At 42.0% G+C, this 14899-nt stretch overlaps 2 protein-coding genes across 2 annotated transcripts; one reads left to right on the top strand and one right to left on the bottom strand.

Annotated features, from left to right (window-relative positions):
• The first annotated feature begins 3424 nt into the window (after positions 1-3424).
• Positions 3425-6614, top strand: LOC105054160 (bifunctional dTDP-4-dehydrorhamnose 3,5-epimerase/dTDP-4-dehydrorhamnose reductase). Its single transcript, XM_010935606.4, is given in 3 exon segments — positions 3425-3590; positions 3593-3996; positions 6028-6614. Coding segments are annotated over 3 exon segments (1008 nt in total). The 5' UTR covers positions 3425-3439; the 3' UTR covers positions 6481-6614.
• Positions 6615-10114: 3500 nt separating this feature from the next.
• LOC105054159 (transcription factor PCF2) lies at positions 10115-12315 on the bottom strand. Its single transcript, XM_010935605.4, has one exon. The coding sequence runs from the start codon at positions 12066-12068 to the stop codon at positions 11025-11027; it is 1044 nt and encodes a 347-aa protein (XP_010933907.1). The 5' UTR covers positions 12069-12315; the 3' UTR covers positions 10115-11024.
• Positions 12316-14899: the final 2584 nt, after the last annotated feature.

The following is a 14899-nucleotide window of genomic DNA, read 5'->3' on the forward strand; positions in this document are numbered from 1 at the left end:
AGGGAGATGAATTTGAGTACTTTTTGAAGTTTGAAATTTTCAATTGACAGGTTATAGAACTAATGGCACATAGTGAGACTATTTGAAACTATTTGAAACAAAGCAATGTAAAAATGTGAATATTGAATTTGATTTGAAGATGAAACAAAGTGAAATTTGAATTTTGAAACCCAAAAAACAATTGGCACATAGTAATGGGGAGCAATACAAATTTTTTAAATCAAATTGTACTTATATATCATACTCAGGGGAGTTTATGATAAAGTGAAATTGAATATATATGATGTGATTACAGTGAAGTGAATTTAAAATTTGAGAGAAAGGTATACTCAAGAATTTTATCATCACAAAAAGGAGAAGATTGTTAACCCCGAGATTGATTTTGATGATAACAAAAGTATTTGAATATAAATTGTTAGATTACTAATATGGATTTTTGAGGATGTGTAGCTTTGAATTCAAATTACTTATTTGTTTCAAGTGTTTCTTGGGAAATCAAAATGGAGAACCACTAATCAAATTATTTATGAAAACTCTATAGACTAGACACACCTTGGAAGAATTTTAATGAGGAATAAAATCAAGTAAACAAGCAAGTCTAATCTAGAAAGACAATTGAAGAAGAAAGGCTGTCAAAATATCAATGGCATGCTTGGCACACAAACTGAGCCGACCCAGTAGGAGAGAACAGTCAAAAGACAGAAAGGCTGAAGTTTCATGGAACAATTCAGTTAGTCGATCCAGTTCAAAGTGAGCCGACCCAGTTTAACTAAGCTAATCCAGTTCAGACTGAGCTGACCAACTGAGCAATGGAGCAAAAAGACAGAAAGCTTAATTTTTAACCTCCTGACACTGAGCTGACCAAGTTTAAAATGAGCCGATCCAGTTCCAGACTGAGCCGATCTAGTTCCAGACTGAGCCGACCAACTGAGTAGCAGAGCAAAAGGCAGAAAGCTTAATTTTCAGTCTCCTGATACTGGGCCGACCCAGATAAAATTTGAGTCGATCCATTAGAAATCGAGTCGACTCAGAAGAAACTGAGCCGACCCAAAACTATAACGACTAGTTTTTTTGAATAGCTTTTTTTGCTCTAACGCCTCCAACGCCATTTCTTTCTCTCAACGGTTAGAACATTTATTGCAGCCTTTCTTTGTACCTTGCATTGGTGGGAAACATCAAAGATTCAAAAGGGAACACTCTTTGTGCATTTAAGGACTTTTTGAAGAGTTTTAGAATATACATTCAAGTGCATTTATAGTGAGATGAAAAATATAAAAGGAAGGAGTTATTTTTCTGAGATTTTTTAGTCCTTCCATCATCCTCAAAGTGAGAGAAGCTTGATGTTAAGCATTGAAGATCTTCACCAACTCTCAAAGTATTCAAAGAGAAGAAGCCAAGCTGACAAATAAAGCAACTCCAACTTTCTCTCGAACTTTATTGAGTATTTCTTTCTCATTTAAATTTTACTTTTATTGTATTTGTTTTCAAATTTTTTGGGATGAAAAACTTGGATTGGTCCAAGTCTAGAGTTAGACATTGTATTTGGTTTGATTGATAAGTCGAGTGTAAAACCAATTGAAATTGATTGTTAGTCCGTGTAAAATAATTATTGTATGATTGTGATTGGTGAGCCTAGGATAAAATTGATCGGATTAAATTGTGATCCCAAAAAAATAATCGAACTATAATTCTTATAGTGAATTATAGTTGAATTCTCAAGTGGTTTACTTGGGGAGTGGACGTAGGTGTCGAATTTGATACTGAACCACTATAAAACTTTGAGCTTGTGATTATGTGTTTGTTTACTTATTTTCTTACTTATTGCATGTAGTTTACTTATCTTATAAAGTACTTAGTTGTTAAATTTTTATACACAAGTAGCTTAAAATTTTTAAATATCTAATTCACCCTTCCTCTTAGGTAGTCATTTTTCGACAAAATAGAGCACAAGAAGAGGATAGAACTAAATAATTGGACTGAGCAGGAACTAGAGTCCTTGTTCAAGATCTGGCAAAGTTCATACTGGCATAGTGTACTCTAGTCTTGGAATTAGGATTAGAACTTACCACTGGAGAATCTTTGGCTTTATATTTATAGAAGGGCTAGTGAGGCTGTTACAGAGTTTGTTAGATCGTTAGAGGAGTTTGTTAAGCGGTATAGCCAGCTGTAAGTGAGGTAGAGTATAGCTATATGTATTAGCTGGAAGTAAGATCATATCTAGCTGTATCTGTTAGCTGTGTATGAGATCATGGCTAGCTGTATCTTAACTGTAGGGATCATGAATAAACTCCATAAGATGATTGCTGTAGATAATAAGAAGCTGACATCGACTACAGACCGATGTGAATCCGATGAGATTAATCATTAGCTCACCTGAAGCTGATATTATAGATATAAATATTATCGATGTACCTTCTTTCAGGTCGATGAACTCCCGATCTTGTTACTTTTTAGCAAGTTTATTCATGGCAACTCTAAATTTTGAGATCAGTAATTCGGTGATCTTATGTGACAATGCCATGTGGTATAAGATTGGTTTAATGCACCAACAAAAATAATATATTAAAATATTTTTTACATGGAAAATATTTTTGTTCCATAATTTTTTTTGCATAATGATTTAGTTATACTAGATTTATTTGGTTCATAGATATAGAATATTTAGAGTTTTTAATATATTTTTAGATAATTTTTTATTTTTTAAAAATATTATATGTTTTAGATGAATTTTTTATATTTTTTAATATTTATAAATTTTTAATTATTTAAATTTATGTTAAGATCGGCTTATGGGGCTCGACGGCTTCCAGTATCGATCCAGCAGAGTTAAAACAACTAAGATAAAAATATTATTAATATATTTAACTATCATTAAAATTTGTTATTTATATATATATATATATATATATATATATATACACACTTAGCTATAAAATTTTAAATTATTATTTTATATTTTAAAATAATTTTTTAAAAAAAAGAAAAAAACTTAATCGTACGTATTATGAGGTTCTGAGGCTAGGTTCCTGCAAAGTTCTCTGCCCTCACTCCTCGTGCAGATGCACACCACACACCTACCCATCATCCAACATCGGTCACGTTCCTACTCAAAACAACCGGTAGTCACCTATGCCTCCCACCTCCGAGGAGATTTTCTATTGCCATGAACTAACGTAGACCATGCTGTCACTATCTCCACCCTTCCCTACTCAAATCTCGGAGCAGGTGCAAGTGAACCAGGGCAAATCTCGGAGCATATGCACGGTGGAGAGCGCGCAATCGGGAATCGGTGAAATACAAGGGTCGCGTGGCGTATCATTCACCGTGGGATTTGCGCGGTTCAATTGCACCTGGTGCATGCAATGCGGAGGCCACCATCCGTCCCCAAGAGGCAACCTCCGCACCAAAAAAAAATGACGTGACAATATCAACTCGGGCTATGATAATTACCCGGCACCAGTCTCGCTCGCCGGTGCCACTATCGATACTCCCCTCCCTCGACTCCCCGCTCTCAGATCCCGATCTCCGCCTGTATCTCACCATGGGGCTCATGACCACCGGTTCGACCACGGAGGCTTCCGGCCTGAAGTTCTGATCTACGGCCGGACCGGGTGGATCGGCGGCCTGCTGGGCCAGCTCTGCGAGACGCAGGGCATCCCGTACGCGTACGGCTCTGGCCGGCTCGAGAACCGGTCCCAGGTGGAGGCGGACATCGTGGCGGCAGCTCCGACCCACGTCTTCAATGCGGCCGGGGTGACCGGCCGGCCCAACGTGGACTGGTGCGAGACTCACCGGGTGGAGACCATCCGAGCCAACGTGGTCGGGACGCTGACGCTGGCCGACGTATGCCGCGAGCGGGGGCTGGTGCTCATCAACTATGCCACCGGATGCATCTTCGAGTATGATGACTCCCACCCGCTGGGATCCGGGATCGGGTTCAAGGAGGAGGACACTCCCAACTTCACCGGATCCTTCTACTCCAAGACCAAGGCCATGGTATCCGATCCATCCATTCCCTCTCCATCTCCCAATTTTACTATGTTTTTGGTTTCTAGATTCAATAATTTGTTTGCTCGAGCTCCGGATCTGAAATCATTTCGGCTGTTCGTTGGTTTTCATAGATCTAATTGATGAAAGATGGATTCTTTATCTCGTTGAATATTATGATGTAATGTTATTAGATCTTGATGATGTTCGAGTTTTGATCATCTATGCTTCAAAAAACAATTTTATTGATGAGGAACGATGTGATTAGCTTTGGTTCATTTGCTGGTTGTTTAAAAGAAAGATTTTTGGTGTGTGGAATTCGAGGATCTTTGATCGGAAGGCCATGAGATTGAACAAGGTGTAGGAAGGATTAAAGAGTGAGGGAAGACAGCTAGACAGGTGCCGTCAGGTGTCGGAAACAATGTTGGACATGTGGACAGCTTGAGCGGTAAGGTTGGTGCCACTGAAGGCTTCCTTTCATTTGCCTGGGTCGGAGGGCATAGAGTGGTGTTTAGAAAATGCTGATGAGGCAGCTTGCAATTTGAGTATTATGATGGCAGACATATTAGCACCTATATGCAATATGCTCTGTAAAATTAAAAACTTATGCCATGTGTTTTATTGTGGGTACTACAAGTTTGATTAGGGCATGGTACACATTGATGACTACTTGTAAAGGATATTTTGTCTTTACCCATGAAACCAGATTGGATGGATGTTGATTTTCAGATATGCGAAAAAATTGTAAAAGAATTAGTAGAAATTGTTGAAAATTCTGACAGGGCGGCCAGTCTCTTACTGTTTGTTGATTTGTTATAGAAATTGGCCAGTTGCTGCTAGAGTATCATATTTGAAGCTGCTTTTGTTGCTTGTCCGAATGACTTTGCTGTTGCCATGAGATTTGCTTCAATGTAAGATCTGATGCATATGGCCTATGCATGCATCAAGCCAGTTTTTTTATATGTGCGTGTGGATCATACTACAGGCTAGGAGCACATCTCTGCTTCATCCACTTTTCATATTAGTTGAAAATTCCGCTCTGTTGAAAATGACAGTGCAGTGCTACTTAGCTCTTTGTTGTGATCTGGCCTCCCTTTAATTAGTTTTCTAGAAAGTCAATTTTTTTCTGCCCTTCTTAGTCCGCCTAACTTTCAGACTCATCCATGCTCTTCTTAACTAAGTTACTAATGCCACTCTTTGGTAATAGCACACTTAGCTGCTTGCCTGACTACAAGCTACATGTCATGTCAAATTTGACTTGAAATTCCTCTTGAGACAAGCAGAACTTCCTCTGCCACGGAATGGATGTAAACATTACACGGATAGTTCATCTGTGAGGTAAGATGCGAGTAGGTATAAGAAAATCAAAAGGGCACCCAGGAACCTAAATAGATGCCTCCAAAATGCCAAGCATCTTTAAGGTCCTTAAGGAAGAAAGGAAGAAAAGAGAAAGTTTCATGGTTTTTGGGATAGAAAGGAATAAGAGATGGAGAAAAATTCCATCTCTAACGAGAGCAAAGGAAGTAGCAGAGCACATGGAGGTGAGAGGATGATCAGGAAAAAGTAGAGAGAGATAACCCAATATGAAGCGCCATGAACTCAGTTAAGTCATTCAAGAAGAAGGACAAATAGTTCACTCTAAAACTCAATCCAGATTAATCATTACTATCTTAATCTAATTTATAATCGGAGAACTCGTGATGGCAATGAAGACTCTACATCACTGATCGTAACTCTTGGAGTTCAATGTGAACTTTGACTTGGTTGGTGCACACATAAATTTCACTCTTAGTGATCCCAAAATATATATAAGACAGAATGGAACGAAAAACCATGATTGGGGGACTCTATCTTGCATGACAGATTTTTCTAATGTGTTATCAGCTTCAGTTCCTCCACCTAAGTCATACTGGATGGTTCATATCATTGCATAACATACGATGTATATTACATAAAATTTTTAATACTGTAATGGCAAATTTCCTGCTAGTGTATAACTGTGATTTCTTGATGCTGATTTCTACATCTGTCACTTGATAGGTTGAAGAGTTGCTAAAGAATTATGAGAATGTTTGTACCCTCCGTGTTAGGATGCCCATCTCATCAGATCTTTCAAATCCACGCAACTTCATCACCAAGATCACCCGGTATGAGAAGGTTGTTAACATTCCCAACTCCATAACAATCTTGGATGAACTTCTCCCCATCTCCATTGAAATGGCAAAGAGAAATCTCACCGGGATCTGGAACTTCACCAATCCTGGTGTAGTTAGCCATAACGAGATTTTGGAAATTTATAGAGACTACATTGATCCAAACTTCACTTGGAAGAACTTTTCTCTAGAGGAGCAGGCAAAGGTGATAGTTGCCCCTCGGAGCAACAATGAACTTGATACCACCAAGTTGAAGAACGAATTCCCAGAGCTTCTGTCCGTCAAGGAGTCCCTGATAAAGTATGTGTTCAAACCAAATCAGAAGACTCCTGCTGTCTGAAAATTGAATATCTGTTTGCTCAGGTGCTTCTGAATGTAGTTGTTTCCTTTTTTCTGATGAGAATGGACGTAATTGTGTTTTAATTTGTGATGGCCTATCTATTCATGAAGTAATAACAATGATGGTTGAAACCATGTCGCAGCCCTTTTCCTATCTGGTGCAGCACTATGAACAGCAAAGAGAATGTTTTAGTGGAGTCTTATCTCATCCAGTTGTTACTGTGTGTAACATAGGAGTAGATTAGGACTTCTTGGTGAGGTATTGTTTCAGCTTCCTCGATTTTGGTGGAAAAGTGCATGTGCAAGTCAGTATTTTTTTTGGGGAAGTTCTTCTATGATTGTATGTAGTTTATTGTTCTGGTACTTCAGATTGTCAAAATAAATACAAGTTTTTGATTCAAAAAATGTCAAAGTAAGGTTGATTAAACTATCCATTTTGCAAACTGATGTTACATATTTTATCTTTGAATCTTGCATCTTTGCATCGAATTAGACGGTTTCTTTCATGCCTATCAGAAAAGGTGGGTCAATGGCACCTGCTATGCCGAAATGCTTTTTTCAGCTGTGTATGGTCTCTGTCTTCAGGGCATTTTGCCACCAGCTGGATGTGCAGAAGCAAAAGCGGTTGGTATGCACTGGAATCATATGGTGCTTCAAGGTTGGGAAATATGTTCGTGGTTGTTATGTAGTTCAAAGGCAGGGCTCTAGTGTTTGATTGAACTGATTGCGCCAAGCAACATGTTCATGTTTCTTTGATAGATTGCGTTGAGTTGCAAAGTTTGTCGAACCCTGTTCCATTAAGAGTGTGTGCATGTTCATGTTTCTTTGATAGATTGCGTTGAGTGCAAGTTGTCGAACCCTGTTCCATTAAGAGTGTGTGCATGTGAGAGGAGAGAGAGAGAGAGAGAGAGAGCAACTAAAGTTTCCTTTATTTCATGGAAGGTAAAATTTTCTTTTGGCAGCGAGTGATGCTGCAATTATTTAGTGCCGACAACTTTGACGAATGCATGTGACCAAGAGAGTGCTTTTGCTAAATTACTCCTTGAAGGAACCTATTAATTGTTTTGATTGCTTTAGAGCTTTGAGATTAGGAGGGATTCTCAATCATGAGGATGTAAGGTGGGAATTGAATGTGGGGACTTGGGACAAACACTGTTACTGTTGAGACCTCGTCCAAGCTAGGTGGGATTCAGAGAAAAGAAAAAAAAAGGGGAACAGGAAAAGATATTTGTATAGCCGAGAAACAAGGAATTCTTCACAATAACATGTATAAGTATTAATATATGGTTGGGACTTCGGATAAGCAGTGATTGCTTAGATTTTCAGCAACATGCATGGCACATCTAGGGATTGTGACTTCAACAAAACGCCACACTATCTTCTGTGGGACATGATTAATCCAATCAAGTTCACTCAACCCGCTGGCATCCCTCTCCTCAGCTGGAGAGGTCTTGAGCTCGACTAGAGTTAGAAAAAAGACAACAGGAAAAAAGAAATAAAAGAGTATTAGATCTTGAACGAGTGCCATGAAATGTGCTGATTGTACTACAGGATGACCCACACCCGGAAAGCTAGCTAAAATGCATTAGTTATGTTCCTCAACTAGCAGGCCTCATACATTTCTCCATCTGAGCCTCATTCCCTAAGCTAAGGGTCTCATGACTCTAATCCAATTAAATTCAATCTTAAACCACATGATACGACTCTAATATCATTTGTAAGGATCCATGACCTCAACTAAAAAAAGTTAGCTGGAAAGTATTATTTAAATTTTTTGATTTTATATAAATATCGAAGATCCTTCCAAAATATGGATCCTCTCTCTCTCTCTCTCTCACGCTCACTCATATATACACACACACATATTTATATGTATGCATGCATGTATGTATATATATATACATAAACACACATGTATATGGGTTTTTTTGGACTTCTCAAATTGATTTCCACTTGACTTGAATGGCAAGTTAGTTAATTACCCTCATGTTTGCTTTGTTACAACCAAGCTTGAATTATGCTTTATTAAATATTAACTGAATCAAACTTATGCCAAAATTCTGGCTTGAAAGTAATTTCAAACCAAGCTTACTTAGATGCTTGCTCGACCAAGCTTGACCCAATCACACCGTACCACTAATTATATCTATATGCTATTTAATTTTTTTTCTTTTTGCATATTTACATATTATATAGGCAGTGCACGAACTACAAATTCTGCTATCTTAGTTTTTTGTGTTTTCTTTTGTGCAAGCAAAATATAATCATGATAGTATATATGAATATGTGCTTTCCAAAAGTAATTTTTAATCAAGTTAGAAGTTTTTATCATTTATACAATCTTATTAATAACTCACAGTTTAACGATTGGTACATATGCCACTGTTGATGCTCAAGTCAAATTTATAACTTCAGTAGAATTTAGTTTTGTTAATTATTTCACATATGGATGCTGAAGAATTGGCTTAAAAGAAGCAGAATTTATACACATGTAATCACTCATTTAGTAATATCATAGGACCTTTGGACCACCAATTGGCCAAACAAGAATGATAGAGCAACTAGTATTTGAGCAAGTAAAAAAATGACTTCATTGATAAAACTTGTTCTTATAGACAGCAAAACAGTGATTAAATTAAAATAACCAAAGAATATAAGTAGAAAGCCATACTAGAAGAATCGTGAACCATTAGTTCTATTTACATCATTGTTAGGATATCTCATTAAAATTTTAGAAATAGCAAAGTCAGACCTATTCTAGTAGTAACACAAGATTTTATATGACTGAGTTATATATCAAGTATGTCTGATTAGATTTTCAAACCCTTCTTATTACCACAATTATTGCAAGCACTTAAAAGTGAAAATCTTTGAGTATGAGAAACGTTGTCATTATGTTGCATCATTTATTTATGCAACTACACATTTTCTGCAGTTCCCACGAAGTTATTAATCCATGAAAAACCATCTGTCACTCCCTCTCTCCCTGCCTCCCCAATGCATCCTTAAAAGTGAAAATCGTTTAGCCCAGTTAGTTGAAAACTATGAAAACTTATTTAAGTTGCAAGCATGAGAAATATGGTCCTTATATTGCATAATATATTCATGCAGCCGGTATTTCTCTAATATTCCCTCAGAAGTATTTGATTCATGAAAAATCTTCTCTCAAACTAATATAGGAGTTATTTGCCACAACCAACATTAGTGCAAACCAACGAGAAAAATCCTATAATTAAATACGAGCAACTCCCAAGCAGAGTTGAAATATTTGTAGCTTTGCCACCACCATGGTGGCCTGATCAAACTTGACTCTTTCGACTGCAGTTGAAAAGCACTAAACTCTTTCCACTGACAAAGGTACCATGCCGAATACTGTCTTCACGGAAACTGTCCGGATCCCTCCTGAATCAACTTCTAACCAACCCCACTCTCGCACGCGCCATTTTTTCCTGAGGTTGCAAACGAGCAATAAAGAAAGCACGGATTCAGAAGAATATTTGAACAAGACCAACTTGCTTGGACTTCATCCAGCCTTGGTGGTGGGTCAAGACCAAACATACCACAAATAAAAGTTCATCCCATTCTAATGCAGCCATGTAATGTCTCTCAGTCTGATCCCACCAAAAGCACAAATGTAGATAACCAAGTCAAAAACAACATAAAGATTCCACCGCTACATTACAAAAGACCGTACAGAGCTTGTGATTAGCTGAGAGAGAAAAGGATACAAGTCTAAACCCTCATTCTAAGTGGTACATCTGATTAGAAAATATAACATATCTTCATCAGTCATGCAATTAAAAACAACAGTAGAGAACCAAGAGCCGTGGGACCCTTTGAAGGGCAACAAACTAGAGGATAATCCGTATCCACGTCACCCCATCCACGTATCATCCACCTGCGACCCCGTCCCACCGCCCCACCGAACTAGCCGACTCCACCCAGCACCGGACACGCGTACCCAAACACCCACCCCACACACACCTCCATTGGGCCCCGCCACCCAACAAACAAAAACCTCCACCTTTATCTTGCCTTCCGCCGTCGTCATCCACCCGCCCGGTACCGCGGGGACCACCACGCGTCATACCGGAGGACGCAGCGGGGTCCGCCCCACATCTCCTCCTCACGCCCTTAGGGCCCGCGCCCACCCGCCTCACATGACGGACAGGTTGTGGCCCACCGACGCTCTCGCTTCCCTTCCCCTTCCGGCCTTCCCCTGCCCTTCCCCCAACCTTCCCCTGGCACGGCCCACGGTCCAACCACCCACCGTCCCACCCTCTTAGCTGTTTGACCCCACCTCTGCCACGGGGACCACCAACCCACACGAGTTAAAAAGCAGCTGAGTAGAGCTTAGACAACACGGATCTCGCACGTGCGCACGTGCCGACCGCTACAGGGAGACGGCCAGCTATGGTCCATGGCCGCCGTGCTTCCCCGAACTACAGACCAAGTTAATCAAGTTCAACAGCAAATAAGAAGAAAAAAAATGAAAAAGAGGGAGAAGAAGAGAAAGGGGGGAGAAGTTCTCTATGTTAAAATAATTCAATCTTCGGGACTGCTCTCAGAGAGCTCCTCCTCCTCCACCTCTTCATTCTCTTTTTGCTCCTGATTTTGCTCCTGGCGGTGGCGTTGCTCGCCGGACTCGCCCATCAGTAGGAGCTCCGCCTTATCTTCTCCGGCCGACAGAGCGCTCGCCGTGGAACATCCGCCAGCGGTGGTGGACGACGGCGGCTCTGCCGCCGTGGGGGTGGCTACGGCTGGGATTGGCCGAGCCGCCGCCAGGTTGATGATCTGTGGGCCCTGCGGGAAAGTCCAAAGCTGTGGCTGGCTCGACGGCCCCGCCATGGCGGAGGGTGGCGGAATCATCCACAGCGCCCCCGGCGGTATCAATCTGCCGCCGGCAGTGGCAGCCCACATCGGCACCATTCCCTGCGCCGCCCCGATGGGGGCCAGCCCCGTGGATATGGATATCGCGCCGCCGCCCGGGAGCAGCGGGTCCTGGACGGGGTAGTAGGCCGCCGCAGCGGCAGCAGCTGCGCCGGCCCCCGCTGCCCGGGAGGGCTGGAGCTTTCGCCGCCTCTTCCTGCCGGCCTCCCCGGCAGCGTCTGTTGCGGGGGTGGATGTGGAGGTCACTGGGGCGGTCGACGGGGCCTGGGTCGGGATCTTGAGGGTCCCGCCGACGTTGGTGGCGATGGCGGGGACCGTGCCGGTGCCCGTGGCGGCGATGATCGCTGGCTCCGCGTGCTGGAGAAGCCACCGGATGGTCTCGCCATCGGACTTGTGGCCAAGCTCGCGCGTCAACTGAAAGATCCGGGCGGCGCAGGCGGCCGGCATCCGGATCCTCCGGCCGCGACCCTCCACCTTGGTGTGCCGGTCCTTAGTCCGACCGGTCGGCCGCCGTAGTATCTGGAAGCCGCTCATCATCTCGATCGGCTCCGGTTTGGGGATTATCAATCGGTGAACCGGCATGGCAGCTGGGGGCGGCACTGCCGTCCCGCCGCCACCACCTCCTCCGCCGCCTGCCATTCTCAGGTCGGTTCTCCGGCGGTCGTCATCCTCCTCCTTCTCCTGTTTCTGAGAATCCATCTCGGCTTCCGTCCTCCCCGCTTCGAAAAAGCTCACATCTTTTCGCTTTCCCTCCTCTCGCTTCCCAAATAACAAATCACTCGGACACACCAAAAGGCGAGAGCGAACAAAACCCTAGAAACCGACCCCCACCTAGTTTTATTCCCCCACCCCACGGCGAGCCAACTCGCATCCCCGGATGGACCCCACCGGCCGTCCGAACCGAACCAGGGTCCACCGGTTCAAACTGTGGGCAATGCCGACCAGGGTCAATTTGGGAATTCTGGGAGCTGGAGATATATGGAAGATTATTAAAGGGGTGGAGCGTGCGGATGGGGATTCCCGTCCTGCTCCTCCCCTCGTTCCCTTTTCGCTCTCCCCCGCGAAACTTCAAACTTTTCTTCCCGATTTACGCACCCGGCTCCGCCGGCCCAATATGGACTAGCTTAGCTTTGCTCCTCTCTCCGCAGTAGGCACCCTAAAATTGCCCCATTGAGGGGCCCAAGCCGGCCCGGCTCTTATAAATGCCGCCGTATCATGCATCACGTCACCTGTGGGGCTCACCACTACGTGATCCGGGTCCCAGCGGCCACCCGAAGGCAAAGTAAAATGAGGGAGATGAAACCCGAAGCCAGACTCGGTTTATAGGATTGTGGGGCCCTCGAGAATTGCACTCCTGGTTGACTGCCTGCCAGGTCTTTTGCTCCAAACGACCATCTTGGTATATACGATAACGGATGATCAGGCACGATCGCGAATCGCAAAGTAGTTTCCGAAGCGATCGCACGCGCGTGAAAGGCCCCGACGGCCTTTCACGTGAAAGATCGGCTGCCCGCCTCCGAAGGGCCCCACATTTAGTATCGGTTGGTGCGGGACGCGTGGGTGACGTTGCGGGCACGGCGTCCAAACGGCGCCAAATATCACGCGGATGAGTGGCGGAAGCAATGGGAGGAGGGTGTGGACCCCACAGCGGGCATGGACACGCGTCGGCCTTGCGGTTGGTGGAGTTTTAATATTGGGGTGGACCAGGCATAGGGAACTGGGTGCCGCGTGGGGAATATTGGGAAAGGGGGATTCACCGTTTTGATATCGGATCCGACGGTCACGGAATCCGGGTTTGGCCAGGTGGAGCCAACTGTAGGTTGGACCACCAGATTGCCAAGGGATGGGTCCCGCGTCTGACAATTTTTTTGTTTCCGTCAGCTTGTGTAGCTGAGAAATAGCGTTTTGGAACGACCGAGACCGGCAACCTCGCCTGAACTTGTGTATGCGTATTTTTAATGCTATTCTTTTTTATTGGTAGAACATATTTTTAATGCTATTCTTACTCTGTGTAAGTTTCGAAGATTGGAGAAATAAAAATATTCGAGGCAATTCACCCGTTGGGCTACTTCTGACTACATCTTGAAGAGAAGTATCTGTAAAATGTTCTTTGTCTATGATACAGTATTAACAATATTAATGCGCGATTTTCTTTACAAGCAACTGAATTTTTGTAAGATGGTTTACATGACTATCAAAAATTGAAAGGAATATCTATGATATTAATCGTTAGGGGGTTATATTCAAAATGCCTTAAAATATTTATGGAAGGAACTTTACTAGCACATTTTGGCAAGTCATGTCTAGGATTTTTTTTTTTTTTTTGGTAAAATGTCTGGGATTATTGAGGCAACTCCGAAAATAGATGAACACTAGCACTGTCAAGTTGGTCTTAGTTATTTTATCTTAACATACCATTAACTTCTGAGTGTAGTTTTTTTTTGTTTTTAATGATAGTTTTTGAATAGTAGACAGGATGATTGAGTAGTAGAGAATAATCTAAGAGGCTCTGAGTTTTTTTTATTTTGAGTGTAGATCAAGTGATGAACACAATGTCAATGTACAATGGGGCCTACTTTTAAGAATAACTACCCAGGCCAAGTTTATTTGAAGAGGAGCTAGTTGCTTTCCGAGAGCACGAGCTGTGGGCTCACGCATATCTACCAAAATACTTTTATAAGAGGAGAATATAATATATATTGCAATAAGACACGCATACCTTCTCTAAAAATTCTTTGCGGACGTTAAATGCGTACATTAATTCCAATGCAAGTTGTTGTGCAAGCCCATGTAAGGTGCAATATTCATATTATTGCAATCAAGATCCCATGGCTTAGAAGAATTAGTCTTCGCTTCACATATATGAGGTATTATCCGCTTTAGGACTAATAATACCCTCCTTCCCTCCTATACCACAACATAACTCCTCAAAAACTCATAGATCCGATGAGTCGATCTCCGCTCCTACGCGCATGAAGTATTCTCTACTCTGATCTCTAATCGCTATGATATTAGTCCTCATAGTTTTGTACTTCAAAAGATGTCTCATAAGAGAAGAAGATCCCATTCTATATAAGTCAGATTCTCTCTTCATTTATAACTAATGTGGGATTACTAATATCGTCCTTCCACAATACATATCATTCTACAATGCATATGGTTCATTTGTACACTATTATTTGAGTTTGTATTTTTTATATAGTTTATTTAATATAAAAGCTATATAATGATTCTCAATTTTTATAGGCACTCGAAAGAAAAAAAAGGCATTTGCTGGATGCCTACTTTTCCATCAACCAACAAAAGGATATTCAAAATATATAATGCATTTTGGGAACCAGCAACTTGTCTAGTATTTTTTTTTTTTTGGTAAATCAGCAATATGTCTAGTTAATAAGCATTCGTTCATCGTTTGGCATTCGTCTTCACATCGCGAAGAGGTCCAAACCCCAATGATAAAATGATAAACCATCCAACAAGGAAAAATTTTGATGAGAACTTTTATCCATGAAATATTGGTGGTACATGTA

The sequence above is a fragment of the Elaeis guineensis genome, chromosome 11 (genome assembly GCF_000442705.2).
Source record: "Elaeis guineensis isolate ETL-2024a chromosome 11, EG11, whole genome shotgun sequence".
NCBI classification, from domain to species: Eukaryota; Viridiplantae; Streptophyta; class Magnoliopsida; order Arecales; family Arecaceae; genus Elaeis; species Elaeis guineensis.

Bases quoted from the DNA above. Each gene is read 5' to 3' on its own strand.
- LOC105054159 (XM_010935605.4), bottom strand. From the start codon at position 12,068: ATGGATTCTCAGAAACAGGAGAAGGAGGAGGATGACGACCGCCGGAGA.